This window comes from Strix aluco, chromosome 16 (assembly GCF_031877795.1).
Source record: "Strix aluco isolate bStrAlu1 chromosome 16, bStrAlu1.hap1, whole genome shotgun sequence".
Taxonomy (NCBI): Eukaryota; Metazoa; Chordata; class Aves; order Strigiformes; family Strigidae; genus Strix; species Strix aluco.
Genome location: NC_133946.1, coordinates 2501803 through 2522583, shown reverse-complemented (window position 1 = coordinate 2522583; position 20781 = coordinate 2501803). Strand labels below are relative to the sequence as shown.

Here is a 20781-nt window from a genome sequence, read left to right as displayed (position 1 = left end):
TCTTTCCTTTTGTGTCTAATGTTATGCATGGTGTCCCTTTTTCATTGCACGTTATGATCTGTCACTAGAATTTCCAGCTGCATTGCTTTTCACAGATTTAAATATGATACACTGTATTAATTTTAACAAACATTAATGTATACATATAAGTGCTATGAAGAATCTGCTTTTTTAAGTGTAGCTAGAGGAAATGTTGGAAAATGTTTTCCGTAAAGTAATCAGCAGAACGATTGGTAAGAGAGAATTATTGCATTAAACAATGGTGCTAACAGATAAGGTATGAAGGTAATCGTCATGTAAAAAACTGGGGGCAGAATTTTCTTTTTGAAGGTCCTGTATTGATTTGGCGGTATTACTTGAATGTTAGAGGAAGGTCATAAGTTTGAAGTATTTCTGTATATAACCTTTATTCATATTTCACAGAATTTGGGTAGGTTGACCTATCGCATTTGCTAAATGTTGTCAGTTATGACAAGCATAGTAATAATTCAATTCACAAAGAAATTATTTCATTCTCTTTCGAAATAGTACACTAATAACAGTTGTAAACAGACCTGTATTTAGTTAAAATGCAAGTAAATATATTTTCAGGTTTTGTGATCTTTCAAATATGGAAGCAAATTATTTTAGACATATTATACAACATGTTGGCATGCTACTCTTCTTAAGTAGATAAACAAGTGCTTTATTTTCCTGAAATAATGAAATGCTGAAGAAGAAGATAATGAATATTTGTATATTCCTTATCAGAAATAAGGGCTGAAATAAGCCTGAAATTATTATAATAATAATATAGAATAATGTAATAATAATAGGATAATTCAGCTTTTTCTGGTTTGGGATTTTTTTACCATTTTTTCCGTTATGAAAGTTAAAAGAGAAAATCTGATGTGTGTCATACAAAGGAGAGGCAAAATGTTGCCTGCTAATGTCATCCCTGTATGTGCAAATATTTAGTAAATACCCTGTTTCAAATGTTTCATATAAGATTTACTGCATATTTAGTAATTTCAGCAGCGCTTTAAAACCTTTCAGAATGAAAACTAAACCTGAATTACTGTAGTAAGCTCTGTGGTAGAATATAAATATATATCTTTAAATTTTTTTTTTTACATATAAGTGTATTTTTTTCTTGCCTATGGCAACTGGGGTGGGAGTGTTCACAGTGATTTCATTGTTCTGTTAAGTAGAAAACATTTTTTTAGGTTTTATGCAAAAACATAGTATTCAAGTTTATGAAAATCTACATTTTCTTCTAAATAAGCTTTATGCAAAAAGTTATAGCTCTTCTAGAACTTGGGCTGGAAAAAGTATTTCGGCATATGGCAAGGAATGTTTGAAACTGCCAGGAATGTGCGGATGTCTGTGGATGAATTAATAAACAGTAACTTCATCTAAGTATTGCTAATACATTCTTTATGCAAGCCAAGGGAAGAGAGCTAGTTATTACTTGAGCAGTAACCAGAAAGAACATGGTAGTGCTAGAGATACATGATAGCACACAGCCTGCAGATGGGAATGACTCCAAAGATGTCAGCACCTGTTTGAAGTATTACCTTGGCCCCCCCCCCGCCTAATATGCAGCAAGAGTGAGGGTTAACCATGCTGGCTTGGAACTAATGGCCATCTAAGTCTGATTAGTTCTGAAATACAGATCTTAATCAAAGAATTAAGCCATGAGGATTGAGTGCATTTTATGCTGGGAGAGGATTATTTGTCCATGTATCTACAGAACATTATTTCTAGTCAGCTTCCCAGATACTTGTTTATTTTTTTTTTAAGTTATCTCAAGTAAAGCAAATGTGCTCATCTACAGAATGCTGTAATGTTTTTTCTCCTTTTGTTCCAAGAGTTTCATCTTTCTCTGTCACTTAGTCATTATCAGTTAGTCATGATTAAGACTCCAAAGACAAATTATCTTGCTGGAAATGCTTCATCTAGATTTCTAAAGCCATTCCTCACCATGTAAAAACAATTTCTTCCTCCATTGTCTTTTGCACAAATGGGATGAATTTCTTTTTACACAAGTATTCCTGTGCAAGCGTATTCCCATATTCTCTCTTTCTTCACTCTGAAGCTTTCACATTTTTCTGCAGCATAAGAATGACAGGCGTGTCAGTTGGCATGCTGAGGAAATTTTTCACTTTTAAAATCTGGTCCTAATCCCTTTGTTTCCAAAGCAGCCTAAACACTAGGATTGGGAAGAGCACAGAGTAATGGATGTAAGAGAAGCTGATAATAATTCTTGGGAATGAGTTAATTTTTGTTGCATGTCCATACTCAGCTGGACTCCTCTGATGAGGCTGGGAAGACGCGTAGTTGGTCAGTTCAGTTCTTGGCCTAAGAGACCAAGTGTATGTTCTTTCAGTATTTTCAGAGTCTGATGGGTTTTGAAACCAAAATGATCTCAAAGTATTGCTGAAAAGGAAGAGAGGTGCTCTGCTCCAGGGGCCTGGACCTGATGGAGGCTGAAGATCTGCTCTGCTGCCTATTCCCTTGCCCTCTAACCTCCCAGGCAATGCAGTACCAATACAAGAACGCTATTGACAGTTTGCATTTGTGCTGCTCTGAAAGATCACAAAGATCTTGTGTTTTAGCACACGTTTAGCTGAATAAAGAGTAAAATTGTAAAACAGTAATAAATATAATACCCATAATATCCATAGGGCCTCTGCTGGGTGGGAGAAAGAGGGATGGTGATGGAAAAACAAACAACTCTGTGCTTCCTCAGCTCCAGTGTTGGTAGGAGAAGAGGGAATACACCAGACAGCCAGATTGCCCTTTCCTCCACAATTCTCAGAGGATTTGTGGATGTTTTCTTGTCTCTTTTAAGTCTGGAATGGAGAGACATGAGAAGTGTAACATTGTCTAAAGCATTCTGTTACTTTCAGTTTGAAAGCTGTTACAGCATGTCTGTTTACTACTTGAAACAGATTTAAAACCTTGTTTGAAATATTTCATGTTCTGACTAATAAAGTAATGGTTGCTTAGATGAGTTTTTTTATGGGTTATGTGTCAGCAGACGTTCATGTGGCTAGCACCTTCGGTGTTCTGCAAATGGAGTTTTTAGTTTCATCAACAGTGGCAGTAGTCAGTAGTCTTCTATGGAAGTACAGAATTGGCAAAGAAATCCTAATGGGTTTTCATACAGTTGTGGAGTATATAAACTTTGTTAATTTTAAACATTTTATTGCCCTACATTGCATTTATATTGCTGTAATATGTGTTTTCATTTACTTTTGGAGACAACACTGCAGAAAATAAACAGTTTGGTTGAGGAAGAGAGTAATAGCTAGATCATTCTCTCTGCATGGGGCAACATTGAGGCTGGTGGTACTGCAGTGATAGTGGGGGATTTTTGCTTGTTTTAAAATTCTCAATTGAACTGGAAGTTAGTGCTCAGTGAAGAACCACACACAGACATGGATTTCCTAAAAATAAGAAAAAAAAATACTGCAGTATCCTGATGAAGCAATCCTCAGTTTGCAACATATTTTCCTTATTTTCACATTGCTCAGAGAAGTTAACCTGCTTTTCCAGTGAAATGGAAAAAATATTCTAAGCAAATCTGGGGCAATTGATTTGCATTCAGTTGGTGTCTGAAACTTTTTCAGGCCAAAGCTCAAGCAGGACGTAAAGTTCAGCATGCAGGTGACAGGCTAGAAGTGAACATGTGACTCTCTGGAATGTATGTTGTCAACATTTGTGGCTGATAAGATGCAGAAAATTCAGACACGTTTACCTTTTAATCAGGAAGAATGACTAACAGAATCAAGAGGCCTTTGCATGAAATCCAGGGCAAATGACAAGGCAGAAATAAGGTATGTTTGTCATTTTATATACTTTTAAGAGGAGAAAGGGATACTTGCCTAGCTGCAGACACTACACTGAGGCAATAGTAAGTGGAGTAATACAGTTTTCCTGTACTTTTTTAAATGAAAAATATTTAGAGATGATGTGTGGTGGAATGTTATGAGAGAGATATGTTTCTCCCTTCCCTAAATAAGCCTGAAATGAGAGTCTTGGAGTCGATGTTTTGAAATGGATGAAATGTAGAATTTGAGGCTCTGTAGTGGTGGTGCTATGGAATATGGAATACTTTGAGATAGTTTGATGTGTTTGCTGTTCTTCATAATTAGATAACTAGTTTTCTGGGGGGAAAAAAATGCCTTAAGCTATAGGGAGTTCATTTTTATGATTTTTTTTTTTTTTTTAAATGGACCATTGACAATGTGCTAAGGTTTCTGTCAGATGGTGTGATCTATTCAAGAAATAGCTGCTCTCATAAGCTTTTGAGATAGCATAAAAACTTCTGGAACCAGTGTAGAATAGTACATTCTATGTACAGAGCAACCCAAGTCCTCTTCAGATCTGTCTTGTAGCGTGGTTTACTTTTGGAAACTGAGAGTTCTTATATCTTGTCACATTTACTGGTGATTTTAGGTATCCCAGCACCTTTAGAAGACTTGTAGGACTAACTTTCTAGAAACCATTCATATTTTTGTTGTCATGTGACTTTAAGTAACAACAGGTAATAAACACATGAAGAAAGCTGGAAGTCTAGGTTTATATCCTTCCCTCTTACTTTTTGTTGTGGAAGATTCTAAAAAGAGGTCCGTCAGGTCAAAAGGATCAAGAATGGTTGAAATACTAAAAGCCGATGTCCCTTGCAGAAACTCCTTCACTTATCTGTGACTTCCACAGTTTGGAATGTGGGTAGATGCCTAAGTGAGGCAGGTCCCTGTAAGAACTGCTTTTTAGGGCATTATACAGCTTCAGACTTTGAGTTCTTCATATATATCATTAGCATGATGGGAAACTTTGATACTGGTTCTTCCAAATTGCTGGTTTACTTCACCTTAAATGCAGAAGTGAGTTTGGCGGTAGAAACTGAAGAAAATGGGGAGTAAGTAAATGTTCTGATATCATCACAAAAATTCCATGGAGACAGCTGTGTTTTGGTCTTAGTAAGCATTGCCCAAGCAGTTGTCCTTGTATGTGTAACAATCAGTTGCCCAGTTTAAGGCCAAAGCCACTTTTAACTAGTGGGAGATACAACATTGGAAACTGCAGTTTATTGGGAAAATTGAGAGCTTGATCATAACTACTGTGTGGAAGCACTAGAGGACACCGCAGTAACAGGCAACACTTTTAAACTTCCCTTCTTGCCAGAGCATTGCTTTGCATATACATTTATCTTGGTGTTGCAAGTTTGAAAAGTTGCCATGGTATGAGACTTCAGCTTCAGCAGGAACAGACAAAAATCTTAGAAGGGTATCATCATCTTCTGTTAAGATGGAAAATTGCTTCTTTGGCAATAGCAGTATTTATGGGATAATTTATGGGATCCACAGGATCATCCTTGAATTCCTCCTCTTTTGTAATGACTTTTGAGAGGACAGACAAGTAATTCAAAAAGCAGAACTTATTTTTAGGTGTAGTCTGAGCCTGAAATAAACTGAGGCGGCTGAGTAGTGTTACGATAAACAGGGAGTAAAACAGAGACAGGAAATAGGGGGTCTTTGGTAATGAGTTCCAGCCAGTCTTGAAACAGAAAGCCAGAGAAAGCATTACTTGAAAATAGTTTCTCAGTGACAGCTTAATAATTTTTAGCTTGTTATTCAACATTAAAAGGGAACAGTTTCTGCAGATTTATACTATTCTTGAAAGATCCTTTTTTTAAAGATCATTTAGCAAGTTATATTTTTGACGTTTTTAGAGTTGCATTGTTCTTGTTGCTAACCGATCTGCTGTTTAAAAGAAACAGATGTTTGGGGGAGAGTCTGAAGTTTATACAGTTGTGTGTTATATATACATCTGTGAGAAGCATTTGGGATAAGACTGTGGGACAGAGGCAGAGTATTTAACCTAAAATGTGAACACGCATTCAAGATTTTAGAAGTTGAGGGTTGAAAGGGGAAGAAGTCACAGCTATATCCTGTAGAACAAAGCAGTGCGCTTGCTTCCAAAGTTTCTTTTAACCCTGGGAATGTGACTGCTGAGATGGGCCCAAAGCATGGATGGTGAGATTGATATTTACAAGCACTTCACGTGGCTCAAGAGGGTAAGTGATTTGCTGGGCTTTGTTTTCTTGTTGTAAATGCACATTAGCAAATCTTAGTCAGAATTCTCAGCTTTGTGAAAGGAAACTTCTTGAATGCCTCAGTCATAAAATATTGTAAGTTGCTTCATGAGAAATGAATTAAAGACTTTTCTTCATGTAGGAGGAGGCTTAGGGAGGGGGGAGAGAATCAGCTGTCTTTGTCTTTAAAAATGAAACTCTAGGATCAAACTGTGAACAAATGGCAATAGATTCTAGCAAGTGCTCGTGCTTTCCTGAGATTGTAATACAACAAAGCGGATTCTGCATGGAATATGGCAAAAAAGGCGAATATGTTGTTTACCATGTTGTGCTTTAAAATGAAAAATTATTTGCACTAGTTCTTAATCAATTCTTCAGTGGGGTAACTGTTTGAGAACTCTTAGGATGCCTTTGTTTTGGATAGAAATGGTGGTACTTTTTTCTTGTGCATGTTACTCTGATAAAATTACACTTCTTAAAAAGACAGTGCCGTTAAAATCCTAATTTTGTGATGAACTGTCTGAACATGAATTCACTGCATAAGATTGTTTTTGTCTTCCTATAAAAGAAAAAAAAGTAGGTTTATGCAGTTGTCTCGTCACCTTGGAAAAATCACTTCATATTGTCAGCTTTCAGATTTTTTTTTTTTTTAGGTTCTAAGTATTTATTTTTCAGTGTTTGAAAAATCCATGAATGGGATGTGAATAGATCCTTCACAGTAGACTGTTTTTTTAATTACAATATTAATATAATTGCGTGTCATGTAAGCAGCGCATCCTCTCGTTATACTTTTAAAATCTTTTAACCTGTGTGTACTTGCAAATTCTATGCATGCCATTTATGTTAGTGCTTCTATATGGCACTATGTATAAATCACACATGTATACATATGCACATGCACTCTTTTTTTAGTAGCTGTTTAAACATGAAATGTAGGTAAATATGTGAAATGTGATTAGGATCTTTTAATTTGGGTTGTTTCTTGAATGAATACAAAATATTCATGATATAATGTTAGTCTTTAATAAGAGCTTGAGAATCTTTAAGTTACTTTGCAAAGTATTTATATCAGGTTCTAGAAACTTTTACATTTCTGGAATGTGGATGTGGAGGGGATTAAATGGGGAGTAAATGGGATAGTGAAGGAGAAGAGACAACAGGAAGTAGCAGTGGGTTAACATTATACTATTAGTTTAACCTGTGCTCTGTGCAGTTAGGGCTAAATAACTCTTTAGTGTTTTTTGAGATCCCATATTAATTTGTTATTTAACTGAGGTTTTGAATATGGTATGTCTGCCACCCCTGCTTCCTTGTTTAAATTTCATTTCTAAAGACATAGGATTGCTAAGGCTAAGATGAGCTGTTACGAGGTTGTGTGGCATTCAGGATACACTGAGGACAATAACAATGAGAAAGGGCTTAAGAAATAGCTTCAGTGAAGAAAGTCTCACACTGAAATATTCAGAGATTTGGAGGGGTTAACACAGGGTGTCTTTAGGATGATTTTCAGGTACAGCGTTCAGAAAGGATACTGTGTTCAAATGTAGCACAGGCTTTTATAGAAATTAATAATGCTATTACTGTTGTTGCATTCCTACTATACAGGGTACATAGAAAATATCAATACTGCTGCTTTTCCTTGCAAGCTCTTTAAGGGGGTGAGCACATGTGGGGGAAGGGAAGAGAACTGAAAATGATCTTGCATTGTTCCCAGAAGAACTTAAGCAGTCTGCTCCCAAATTCCTTTGACAAGTGATTTTTTTAAAAAGTTGAAACAATCTAAGTTGGTTATTTACTTCTCATATTCAAGAATCCTAATGTCACTGAATGTGATAGCATATAAAGATTTTAGGCCCTGCAATCGTAAACTGTTGCTCTTTGGCTGATAATGAAAGTATGAGTACCCTCCAGAGTAACAAATGGCACTTCACAGAGAGTACTGCAACAGACTTCCATAAACCCTTGGTGAGGTATGCCAAAGCTGGCTCAAATTTCAACATTAGCAGAAATCACTTCAGAGACCAGGATCAGTTTTGATGTTGCAGTAGTTGGCTAAGCTAGATTTGCATGGTATCTGCGGCTTGGACTGGGTTAGGGCAGCAAACAAATACAAAAATCACAAGATCCAGGCAGGCAGAATGACAACTGCTATTTTCAGATGCTTAGAATAGAGGATCTGGTTTTAAGCAGTAGTCTTGTAACATAATGTGTATAGTAGCATCGTGCAACAGCAGCAGGGACAAAGCAATATTTAGATCAAATTGAAAGAAAATGTCACCACACTTCAGCTCTTTCCATTGGACCTTCTTGATGTTAAAATTACCTGTGAAAATGCTGTGCCAAGAATGGCTATAGGTATGGACAAAATGGGCAGCAAAATGTAAGAGCAGATGGGCAGAACCAACAAACAATTTAGGTTTGTCTCAGTTGTATGTGAGGCACAACTAATGTGTTTTCTGTTGTTTACTGGTTTTTTTCTTCATTTTGCTTTTTTCTGCCTTTTGCCAGTAATAAAAAATATTACTCTGCAGTAGTATTTCTCACAAGAGAAAGAACTTTCTCTGCTAATATCTTACCTAATGTCAGAAAGACAAAACTCTGCAATGAGTACAGCTATACTGTACTTCATGGCATGTGATACTTTGATGGCAATTTCAGAACTGTCCCTGTTAGCTTATTCTGGCTGAGAAGCTGTATATCTGGCACAGGCAGATAGTGCCTCCCTCGTTTCATTCAGTGTTATAAGTTTGTAACAGTGCAGATACTTGAGGTTACCCTATTAGTAAGACAAAAAGCCCAGCTAAGGAGGTCACAGAAATTATTAAGGGAGGCATGTCTCTTTCAGCAGTCTGTTTCCAGAAGGATATGGAAAAGTTCTTGTGTATATACAGGGCACTTTTAACATTACAGCTAAGGCAGCAACATAGTTCTCATAAAGTAGTTGGTGGGCAGTTTGTGCAAGTGTTTTGTGGATAACTGATGCAGGTTCTTTTACAGGGCCTAAGCATAAATCTATTAACAGTTTCTGTTGCAAGCTAAGCAACCTGAGACACCCCTCACTGCCTGAAGCTGAAAGTGTTTCATCTTGAGCAAACTTTCTTTGGTTCTCCCAAGGGATTTGGGTTTGAGGGTTCACATACACTTTCATCTGTTGTCCTGTTGCTTTATTCTTATCTTTCCATCTGGCCTTAATTGGAACACACCATTCCAAATAAAAATGGTACAACCCCCGTTTTGGTACATAGACAGGTAGGTATAACCACAAATTATTAACAAGCATCACAAACATAAATACTGATATTTACTGCAAGCAGTATTATGGGCTCTCTAAAGACATTGTGAATTAACTGAGCTATTTGAACAGCAGTGGATGGAGTGTAGCAAAATGTAAAGTCTCTTACCTCTGGAAAACTTTTGTACAGTCTTATTTTGAAAGAGCGATGCTTTGATGTGAAGTGGTATCTGATGACTTGTAGCTTGCTTTAGACTTACTTTTGTAGTGCATGCAGCACAGAGCAGACGGCTGACCTGAAATAGGTACACATTATTCTTATGCTTTGCTTTCTTCTGGATGCTGTTCATAACCTGTACTACCAAGAGGTGGAGCGATCAAACCCGCTCTGTAGCCGTTAAGCTTATGATATTGAGGGTGAATCTTATGACTTCAGTAAGGATGTCTTCCTTTAAGTAATGTAACTATCTGGAAGAGAAAATAGCTATTAGTATTAGGAAAAATGATCCAGATAAAATATAAATATTTGGTCAAAATTCCTTTGTTTTAAGGACTACAGGAATTTACTTAGCTCTGTCTTTACTTAATTTCAGGCTATATGCTGTTAGCTTTTTCAAAGTGACTACCACTTAATCAACAAGGAACAACGGCAAATAGAAGATTCTGTTGTTGATTTATTAATTGCCTTCAGATGAAAGGCAAGAATTACAGATCCAGAAATCATGTTCCAGCCACCTCCTCCTCAAGTATACTGAGTGAATGTACATACAGTCTCATGTGTGTGTATCTGAGGTAGTACTAACATGCCAAGAGATTAAATTTGTATTATGTCCATAGTCAGATGCCAAAATAAAAATGTTTACTGTGTAGGCTACTCACTCATCACTACACAATAGAAACTACCGTGACTCAACATCAATTCTACTGACCCAAAAGAGTACTAAAGAGATGGAAAGTCCATACTCTTCTAAATATTACCAACTCCAAATAGACTGGGAAAAGTCTATAGTGTACATTTTCTTGTATTGAAATATAATACTATGGTCTGTGTGCTGCTAGTATCTTGTGGGGAAACTGGCTGGTTGAACTCTGCTGGCTATACTCCTTGTTTTCAGCTTCTAAACTGCTACAAAAGACAATATGCCAAGCATGTCCCTAATCTTCCCCATTAATATGAGTATTATAGTTGCCACAGGCATCCTATTCAATTATCAGTGGAACTAAAGGTGATTCATGTGACTGAATAAGAAGAGAGGAGGGTTATGACATAATCTGTCTTCTAAAAGAGGCGGATGACTTGTTGAAAAAGCTTACAAATCACCAGTCCAACTGACTGCCAGGTTTCTTTTCCCAGGTCCTCCTCCCACCACAGCCCGATATGAGATCTATGGTATTAGTGACAAATTTCTGTGTAACAGCTTGCTGATCAACTTCAGAAGTTGGGTTTTTTGTTTTAAAATTAGCAATGTTGGAGATTCTTTGAGCTGAAACTGAAACAGCACACATGAGGAGAACACAAACTGGCCCATATTCAATTTTATTATCTTGCATATGTGCTTGCTTTAAGGGGCTTACTTTTACAGCATATCAAGATTCAGCTAGAAGTTCTGTTACAGAAGCTTCTGAACAGAACATCTGTACAGAAGTGCTGTACAATGGTTGTTGTTCTGTTCTGACAATAAGCTGCATTATGAATTGTTTCCTATTAAAGTAACATCCAAGAAAACATAACTTCTATGCTTTCCGGGCTCTGAGAAGGTTTGAAAGTTCAGATAGTTGAATCAATCAAACATTTCTTCCCTTTCTTGCCATACCCTTTTATATTTTTACTGATTATCCCCATTTTAAATTAAAGCTGTTGAATCGTACTCTGATTTTTTTTTTTTTTTTGTCATATATTCTGGAGGAGTATTTAAGCCTTTTTCTTGGAAAAGCACTCTGTAGTGACGGGATCATGTAAGTGATACTTAGTCAACTTCCCAGCAGCTACCAATACTAGGTCCGGGTTAGAGTAAAGAGCGTATTCCTTAGAGAGATTTGGAAACTAAAGATGAAAAAGCAGCTGAAGCAGGTAATGGAATGCAAAAGCCTTTTTTTTTTTTTTTTTTTTAGGAAACGTTTTATGTTAATATCTGATGCAGTCTGATGGGCATTAAACTATATCCAGAATCTCTATGGAGACTATAATACAGGTGCTTCAAGAAATTGCTTTGCAGCTCCCTTAGGCAAAGTATTTATGGTATACACTTGACTTTTCATCTGCAGTGGTACTACCATCAACATGGTTTCAACCACCTTGCCTTAGCATATGTTTCCTTCTACTTTGTTATCATAAACATTTTTACATGTTTTATGCAATTTCTCTCATTCTTTCATTGTAAGAAATACAATTAACATATTTAGCTTATAATTTGTTGGAGCCCAGGTAATGGTTTTTGGTCTTTAAGGCTACATCTTCTGAAATAACATCTTTGTGGAAGAGATGGTGATTCAGCCTTTTCTTCATGTGGTTCCACAAGTCTAGTGTTTGTTGTTTGTGAGCTCTTACACCAACTCGAGTCACCTGTAGTCTTATGACTCTAGCGTTAGAGAATCAGTTGCTGCTGATACGTGTGATATCTAACTATACTTGTTCGGGTTCCTGTCAGTACTTTCACAACTGCAGAATGCACTCCAACCATCCACAGATGGCCTTGGTTCATATTACATTGTTTTATCTTGTCTTTATGCATGCCACAAAGATTTCCTAAGTCTTAAACAACTGCTGTGTGTCAATCAGCCACTTTTATTTACCAGGTCATTTTCTGTCTACTGTACTTTCCTGTACTTATCTGAGCACTCTCTGGCTGACCTACTGGCAGGGTTGATTTTTTTTTTTTCTTCCTCCTTTTCTGTTCACATGGATGTGATTCACTAGGTTTTACAGGGATATTGAGTATTGGACTTCCAGCAGAGGATATTTCACAGTCACTCAGTGCAGCAGACATCACTGGAGGCTAGACGTTTGGTAAATGTGAGTGTAGTCAAATACCTTATTTGTGATTTGATGTTGAACTAATTCTTAATTACTGATTATACAAAATGTTGGACTTTGTTTTGCATTCATGACAGATCAGTTATGTAAAAATGTGTTGGCAGTAATTTAACTCACTATGTCTGTAAGGCTGGTGGGGGAGTGGTTACACAAGTGGTTACAGGTATATTTCTTAAATCTAGCCTAGGAAATAGCAAATGACAGCAGGAGAAAGGGTGCAAGATCTACTTGACTACGCAGTCTTAATCACTAGGTTTTGTCATTAAGAGAATCTTTTCCTGCCTAGCAGTGTGCTGTTTTTCCCTGAATACTTGATGTTCTAGGTGCAGGAAAGTCTCCGCTACCATTGGGTGTGAGCCAGAGACTGGGGAAGGCCTGTGGGCTCTCCATTGAGAAAACTGATATAATGGTATGTAATGGAGTTCTAACCCTAATGGAAACATAGCCACCAAGGCTAAAGATTTGGGATTCTAAATTACAGTATAAGACTTTGCTCTCTGAGTGGAGTAACAACCCAGGCAGAATGGCTGGCAGTATGATGGAGGATGCATAGCTGAGGTCAAAGGATGATCTAGGCAGACGTAGAAATGCATCTTGTTTACTTATGAGGATTCCTTATTTTCATTATAGTACTACAGGAGTTAATAAGGAATGAACTTTAAGGCCATATGGACTGACTGACTGACCAACTTTTAATACAAAGGGCCTCAGTTAAACTGAAGATGCATGTTTTATAAACACAGTGGGGTGTTTGGGGGTGGGTGGTATTTCTTAATAAAAGGAGAGGGCTTGAAAAAATTACATTGAGATGTTAGGAAAGATGAACAGAGGTGTTAGGACACAGAAATTAAAAAAAAAAATTAAAACTAGTTAGAAGAAGAGGGATTGAAGTCACCATTCCATTAAGGGCGTTATGTACTTACACAGTGGGCCAGCTCCCTACAGGTGCCACTCTAAAACTTACTGTCTGAGTCTTCTGTTTGTGTATAAGTTATGCACTCACATTTGCATATTTAAAGCCATTTCTGTGAGGTCTTGAATCTTAGTTGTACCTACTAGAAACTGGTCGAAAGCTAGCAAGAAAAGTATGTTCTGAGTAGAGTTAACATATTCTTTTGACAATTAATGCTGATAAGTGAGGTGTGGAGTGAGGCTCTGCACATTCTGTTCCTTGGTGTTCTTGTTGGCCCTCTAAAACAGGTAATAAGGACCAAGCTTAGTGAATTTATAGGTGATTCTAGTTAGGGACCTTGCAGCCATGCTAAAGGACATGATTAAAATATAAGAAGAGCCTGATGCATAGGAAAACAGTATAAATAATGGAACGCAATTCAGTATAGACTAGTGCAAGGCTATACATTTAAACAGAAACAGTGAGTAAACAAAGGACAAAGAACAGGATGCTAGCTAAATAAAAGCATTGAAAAAGGATCTGGAAGTAATGGGTCCTAGGCTGAAAATATATCGGTGTTACTATATGGTTAATATGAAAAGAAATATGGCCCAGGGGTCTGTGAAAAGGTTTTTTCTACTCTAGCCATTTTCAGCTGGAGTCCTGTGTCTCCTCTTAAGCACTTAATTTCAAAAGAAGTCAGAGAACAATTGGTGAAGAAGAACCAAAAGAAAGCAGCAAAGCAGATATTGAAAAATTAATGAGTAAGGAAAAGACAGAAGAACTGTTTGTGTAGTCCAAAGAGGGACCTGCTAATCAGAGATCTAATTTCTGAAGTGAAGGACTTTTTTTTTTTTTTTTTTTTTTTTTTTTTTTTTTTTTTAATCCATGGTGGTATGATAAGAACCAGTAAACTGAAGTTGAAGAGATGATGATTCAGGTTAGACATTAAGAAAAATGTTCTAATGATGGGTAACTAAGAAGCAGATTATCTGGGGAGGCTGTGTAATCCATTTCTGGAGGTCTTTAGGAGTAGGCAATACAAGAATATTGCAAGTAATCATTGGTCCTAGGATGGAATAATGAAGCAGATGATCACTTCAGATGCCTTTCAGTCCTGCTGGTGTCTTCGTGATTCTCTCAATTCCTTTCAAAATTATCAGTGACAAGGGTGCTCAGTTCCTCTCAGCTCATAAAGATGCTATACTTATATCTAGTTCAGCACTTCATGGCTTGAAAAGTCTCTTTTGATTGGATAAATACTTGGTTTCTTGATTTGCATTAATTAGCACCATTTTTATTTTCATCATGTGTTTTATGTTTGGGCCTGTAGACCTTAGTGGAGATCAAGAAGGCATGAACATATTTAATGTTTTTAAAAAATCCCATTCACAAGTGGTCAGTTCAAAAAGAAAGGGCAGTTGGGGAGGAGGATTATAATTATATTGGTTCTATTGTACAAGTAACTATAAATGAGTAGTCAGCTGCAGACTAGTGTAGTTGAAGTGAACTCGGTGAAGTTGTATTCTTGTGTTAACTGAAAAGCCAGCCAGAGTGTTTTATTCCCCGGCAGAAATGCATTGCCTGCAGTGGAGCTGGGCAATCAACTGCTACGGGCTCATGTTACTTTTGATGCTTTAAGCAAACAGCTCCATTCCCACAGTTACACAATGGTTTAGTATGCAGAATGAAGCTATGGTACTCTTCTAAACTTTTTTTAAGTAAATCTGCAGATTTTTTTTTGTTTATGGTGTTTCTCTCTGGAGTATTAAACTTATAGGAAATGGGACATAATAGTTAGGAACAGGCCATGTTTTAGAAGGTCTTGCTCCTTAGAACCATTTAGAAATCCATGTGATTATGTAGCTAGAGTAGTTCCTGATCAGAATTTTATAAATTTGTTAATGGCTAACAAAAAATTTATATTTTTCTTTCAGTAATTTCTAGGAATAGTATAATACATATGGCAAATTTTGCCATTTAAAAATAAACACCAAGATTCCTTGTTTGGCAAAGGCTGTTGAGACCAGATATTTCAAATTAAATGGTTTTTGTCTTGATAAGATGGTGTTTCCCAATGAAATGATAATTTGATAGAAAATATCAAATCTATTCCTATACCATTCTTGATTGCTGGAAAATATTCAGAATCCAGCTAAAAAAAGGTACATTCAAAAGGTTTAATGCATATGAAATAAACAGTTTTGGTCTGTAGACATATTTTGCATGGTTTTTGTATTATAACAACCACTCAATATATATAATTTTTTATTAAGAATTGCTTGAAATCTTGATATTATCTGTAAAAACCCTCATAGCACTTTTTTCCCCCAGTCACAGGTGAATCATCATTCATCTAATAATGAAACTTATCAAGAAAGATTGGCACGATTAGAAGGTGATAAAGAGTCACTCATACTGCAGGTATGTGTTAAAGAGAACCTTGTCTACCTAGTTGGTATTTAGTGAATAAAAGCTGAAGTGACAGTATTTTCCATTAAATGTTTGCAGGTCACCAAATGTAACTGATACTTAATCAGGAATTTAACTTATAATTTGTATAATCCATCTGATTGATTTAATGGTGGGGTAATTTGGTAAAGGAGAGGGAAGTAACAGCAGCAAGAGGGAGACGAATGACAAGGATAAAAATAAACAACTTAGAAATGATGCTGTGGAGTCCCAAGACAATGCTGTGGTAGTGGTTCTCATTCTAGGTTTGCTAGGTTGTACCAGTTGTTTTTTCTAGGTTCTGTGTGCCACCATTTTTAGTGAACTGGAAGACTCGCAGGTAGATAGAACTGATATTTTTCCTGCTTGCATACTGTACCAAAGTTGCTTTACATCATCAAAAAACCCAAGGGGGAGGTAAAGGGGGAAAAAGAAAATTTCATAGTAAAATGCATGCCTAAGCTCTTCCAGGTTTCCTGTTTCTCAGTTTACCAAGCCTTTTTCAAACAGATCCACTGTCCAATGTACGTTTTCCTCCTGGAGAAAACACATGTTGCACAACCTAAATAAAAAACCTGGTTTTTTTCTGGATATTTTCACTAGTACTAAAGTGTACATTACAAGCTTTCTAAAATTGAAGCTGAAAATTCTTTAAATGGTCTTTGCATATCCTTTCTCTTTACTCTTACAAATGCATATTACAAGCATATACATTTATATAAAACAAAACTATACTGGGTGGGTGTTCTCCCTACTTTCAGTTACTAGTTTCTGTAAGCATGTTTTATCCTGTGTGTTCTGTTCACACTTGTATTAATTTACTGAGCAGAATTCTCACTGCTGTTGTTAAATAAACAGTGTGTGAGACACAAGCTTAGGCTTCTCTGGATTTTTTTCTTACTGTTTAAACTAAAATTGTTATTACCAAATTTAGGAAAAAAAATAATGAAAAATAAGCTTCTGGTTGGAATTTAAGTCTTTTAAGTGTGTGCTGCAAATTCCCTTTTTTCTGAGGGAATCAGGTCAGGGGAGACAGCACCACAACTGATACTATTAGAACACACTATTAATCAAGTGGTTATTAACTAACATCTTGATTCCATTAATAATAGCAAACAACTTTTCACACAGTACATTCGCTTCTCACACAGTTCACTTGCACATATGTGCAACTCATCATTGGAGCAACAGTTAGGAGGCCAAACCCAGCTGTTTATTCAGAAGCAGAGTTTTGTACTGATGCACCTGTGGCTTTGTCCCTGAAGGCCTCCTTTGTTTCATCACATGTGTGTATAGTCCTGTAAGCTTTGTCTGCATATAGCAGCCACTGTCCTCTTGGATGTGGTTCATGCTGTACAGCTGGTTGTTGATGGTCATGTGTGCTGGTGGGCTTGTACAGATTTGGCAGAATCTTGGTGTTCAAAGTGTATCAGCTTTTGTGGATTTAACAGGACTGCTAATCTCCAGCACTTGTAAATTCCTCAAGACTGTTCCAGGCCTCTGCTCAGTATGTACTTTTCCTGTGTTTGTCCTGCTGATTTTTAGTAACTATTTCTTCATCCACACAAATAGGTACCCATAGAATGCTGCCAGCCAAACTCACAAAGGTTTTTTTTATGACATGGTTTGGAGGCCTGCCTAGTTTTTCCTCAAGAGGAATGTAGTAAAATCAGATGTAGAAATTGTCTCTCTCTTGCCTTTTCCTCCCATCACACCCTCCTCAAATCAAGAGGCTTAGTCAATATTTATGCATTTTCCTATCCCACTGCACACTATTGCAGTAGAACTCCAAAAACCCCAGGCAAATAAGATAGCTGAAAGCCTGGTAGATGAACATCAACAACAACAAAAAGCTGCCAAGATGGAGCTGGGGTTAGAACCTGGTTTATACCAGTGCTGCATCTAGGCAGTCGAATATGAGGAACACAGACAAGTCCAGTGCTGACGTTACACTGGCCTGAGGGAGTCTGCTGGTACAAACCTGGCTCCTGGGTGTGACCATTGGCATGAAGGATGAGGAAGTGATGGGAAACAGGGCACCTTTATTCTATAGTTCATTTTGAATTGTGCCAGTGACTGTGGTCCATAGCTGTACTCTTTAGGGAATATGAGGCTGGGAGCACTCCAGTCTTGCGTCAGACTTGCTGCAGAAGCAGGACAAGGCACCTTGTTGTAGGCACAGGCAGTGCCCACTATCTGTGTCTACCAAGGCTGAGTCAAACAGTGCGCCTTGAAACCTTCCACTGTTCAGTCTGGTACAGTCTGCTACAGCATCTGGGATACCTTCTTACAGCTCACTGTCTGTGTATAGGAGCTAATGTACTTCCTGAGGGGTTTGCTTTGTTTGGTTGTTTTTTTTCCCAGAGGTGTGTTAAAATACCACTGATTTTTAGCTAATTGTTCAATATGTCTTACTTTTATAGATATTTACAGAAAAGATATTATCTACAGGCTGACTCTTGAAGGTGTTACACTGCTAAGGCAGTATGGACTTGCCAGCGTAGCATACGCTGGAGTTACATTCTTTGTACAGCCTACTGATTCCCTGAAGAGTCTGGCAGATGTGATCCTGAACAGAGGGGAAAATATGAGCTCAAAGTGGCTCATGTGCCTCTCAGCCTAACTGCTGGAACATCCAACACACGCTTCTAAAGCTGCTACAATTTTACTGAATTCCTTTGCAGGTCACATTTAACATTCAGAGTTTTCCTTACAGGTTACAGTGCTGGTTGGAACCTAACATGACTCTTTAAGTAGAGCTTGTTTTCTTTCTCTGGAACCAGACTGAAGGAGAGGATGCAGTTTGTTTCTTCTTGCTTTGTGACCTCACAGGGTTGGGGTTTTTTTGTGTGCCATCACTCATTTAATGGGAGCAAAACAAAAAAGTAGAAAAGCAACAGACTTCCTTGCAGGGAGTTCTCCCCCTGCCCCAGCTTAGATGTGTCCCCCTGCCATCTGCCTCCACCCGCTCCTTCCTATCATTTCTCCTCCTGCATTCATCTGTACTCTACCCTACAGCCAACTACTTTAAAGGAGGAAAAAAAAAAAAAGTCCTCTTTTTCCTTTGTCTTTTTTCCCAGGCATGCTAGTTGTTATGTTTGCAGGTAAAACAAATACGGATCACTCAGTCACTCCCTCTGCAGCTTTCCTGAGGTGAACTCAACTGTTTTTTGATTGGGTTTTAGAAATGCAGTGTAGCGGGTACATCTTAAAGGTTGCACTTCCACATACTGTGCCTCTTTTTTTTTTTTTTTTTCCTTCAAAGGTGTTTCAGGGTTGGATGTGAGAGCAGAGATAATTTCTTTGTTAACGCTCTTCATTCAAACTACAGTTTAAATATCTAAGGTTGCTTTTTCTATATAACATTTTGCAGTATAATCAAGGCTTTTATATAAATAAATAGCAAAAATGAATATACAGGGGGGGTGTGCTGCTTAACATAGGAATTAACACTGGGATTTTTTTTTCACATCTTTCTAATGTTACCCTGAGCGTAGTTTTTTCAGCTTTGCAAGCTTCGAGTTAGGCTGCTGGGCTTTTCTTATTGCACACTGACTGGTCTGCACCACCATTCCCACAGTTCGTTACCAGTATTGCTTATTGTTTCTTTTCCTGGGATTCATTGTCTGTATCTCACTTCTCTTGCTTTCATGTTTTGGCTTGCAAAGCCTGGGAATTTTTCTTGGAATAGAACTTTGCCACTGCTAAAACATGCCCTTTACTCACTGCATTCTTTATAACTTCAGAACGCTTTATTGATAGGTAAGCTGTTTTTCTGTTCTTGTAAGAAGTAAAGTAATTGGTTGGTATTCGAAGGAACGGTTTTACTGTTTATCTGTTTTAGGGAGTGAAATGCTAACAGAACCTGAAATGGCAATGCATGCTCCAAAACCACATAAAATATTTTCAGTATCCTATATTCTTGTTTGGTGCTTGCTAATTTGCAGACTTTTGCATGAACTGACTAAGGCTAACTATAGGTAGTCTTCCATCTCTTCTAGGAATGCTCTTTCTTTTTTATATTAAAACAAAATAATCGACGGTGGGGGTGTCAGAGGGCGGGGCTGAAGCAAAATATAGGTAAGACTGAAAAATTGTCTATCTTGATAGAGCAGGTTGCTGCAGTGCACAAGAATATTAAACCATTGAGGACTTTAAAAGAGATCTTGCTGCTAAAATGTGCATTTAGATGTTAATTGTATACGGTAATTGAAACTTATTTACAGTCAGTTCAGTAGCATTGTGCTTCTCTTCTCAAATTACAGGTGAGTGTTCTTACAGACCAGGTGGAGGCTCAAGGAGAGAAAATCCGGGACTTAGAAATCTGTCTTGAGGGGCATCAATTGAAACTGAATGCTACAGAAGAAATGCTTCAACAGGTAAAAATATGGATTGGAAAGCTCCTTGCATAATCTTCTCCAACAGAGGGGTGAACATATATGGTTAGCCTGTCTGCATGTGTGAGTGCCTTTGGCAAGATAAAACAGGAAAAAATGCCTCTTTTATTGTTCTCGCTGCTTTGCACATGGTTTTTTTCCAATAAATGTTTCTTTGTTTTCCTGTCACAGAAACATTTTACTGGCTGGTTGCATAATACTGTACGTGGCAGCATGTAAAATGAAACTATTGTGTCTTATTTGTACTGTGCTGACGAACTAATTTGGACATGATTGAGTAACTGGTTAGACAGGTTAAATGTATCTACTATATGTAGGAGTTATAGAATTAAGTTTTATTTAAATATCTTCTGTTTTCATATGGCTTTGAAGCTGAGCAGGTAGTAAGTTGAAATGAATTACTGTATCAAGTTTGGTTCTATAACTGTTTTTGCTTAATTTAGGAGCTTTCCTCTTATTTTTGAAAGAAAATTAGTATATAAAGACATATTTTTCTTTATTTCAGTACACAGTTTCAGGCTATGTGATTTAATTTTTTGCTCTTTCATGTTATATGTTGAGGGAGCAGAACAAACAAGAAATTAAATTCCTTACATTTCATGTGTTACTGCAGAGCTGGCAGATCTGTTGATGAAAAAGAACTTTCCCAGTGCAATTTTCTGTTATTACAAATGCAGGTCATCCACTGGTAAT

At 37.2% G+C, this 20781-nt stretch overlaps 1 protein-coding gene across 1 annotated transcript in view; it reads left to right on the top strand.

Moving 5' to 3' along the window:
- PPFIBP2 (PPFIA binding protein 2) overlaps nucleotides 1–20781 on the top strand; it is a 106244-nt gene that overhangs the window by 40003 nt on the left and 45460 nt on the right. Inside the window, exons 4-5 of the mRNA XM_074841643.1 lie at nucleotides 15575–15664; nucleotides 19957–20070. Coding sequence (XP_074697744.1) covers nucleotides 15575–15664; nucleotides 19957–20070 — 204 coding nt within the window. The remainder of the gene's footprint in view (nucleotides 1–15574; nucleotides 15665–19956; nucleotides 20071–20781) is intronic.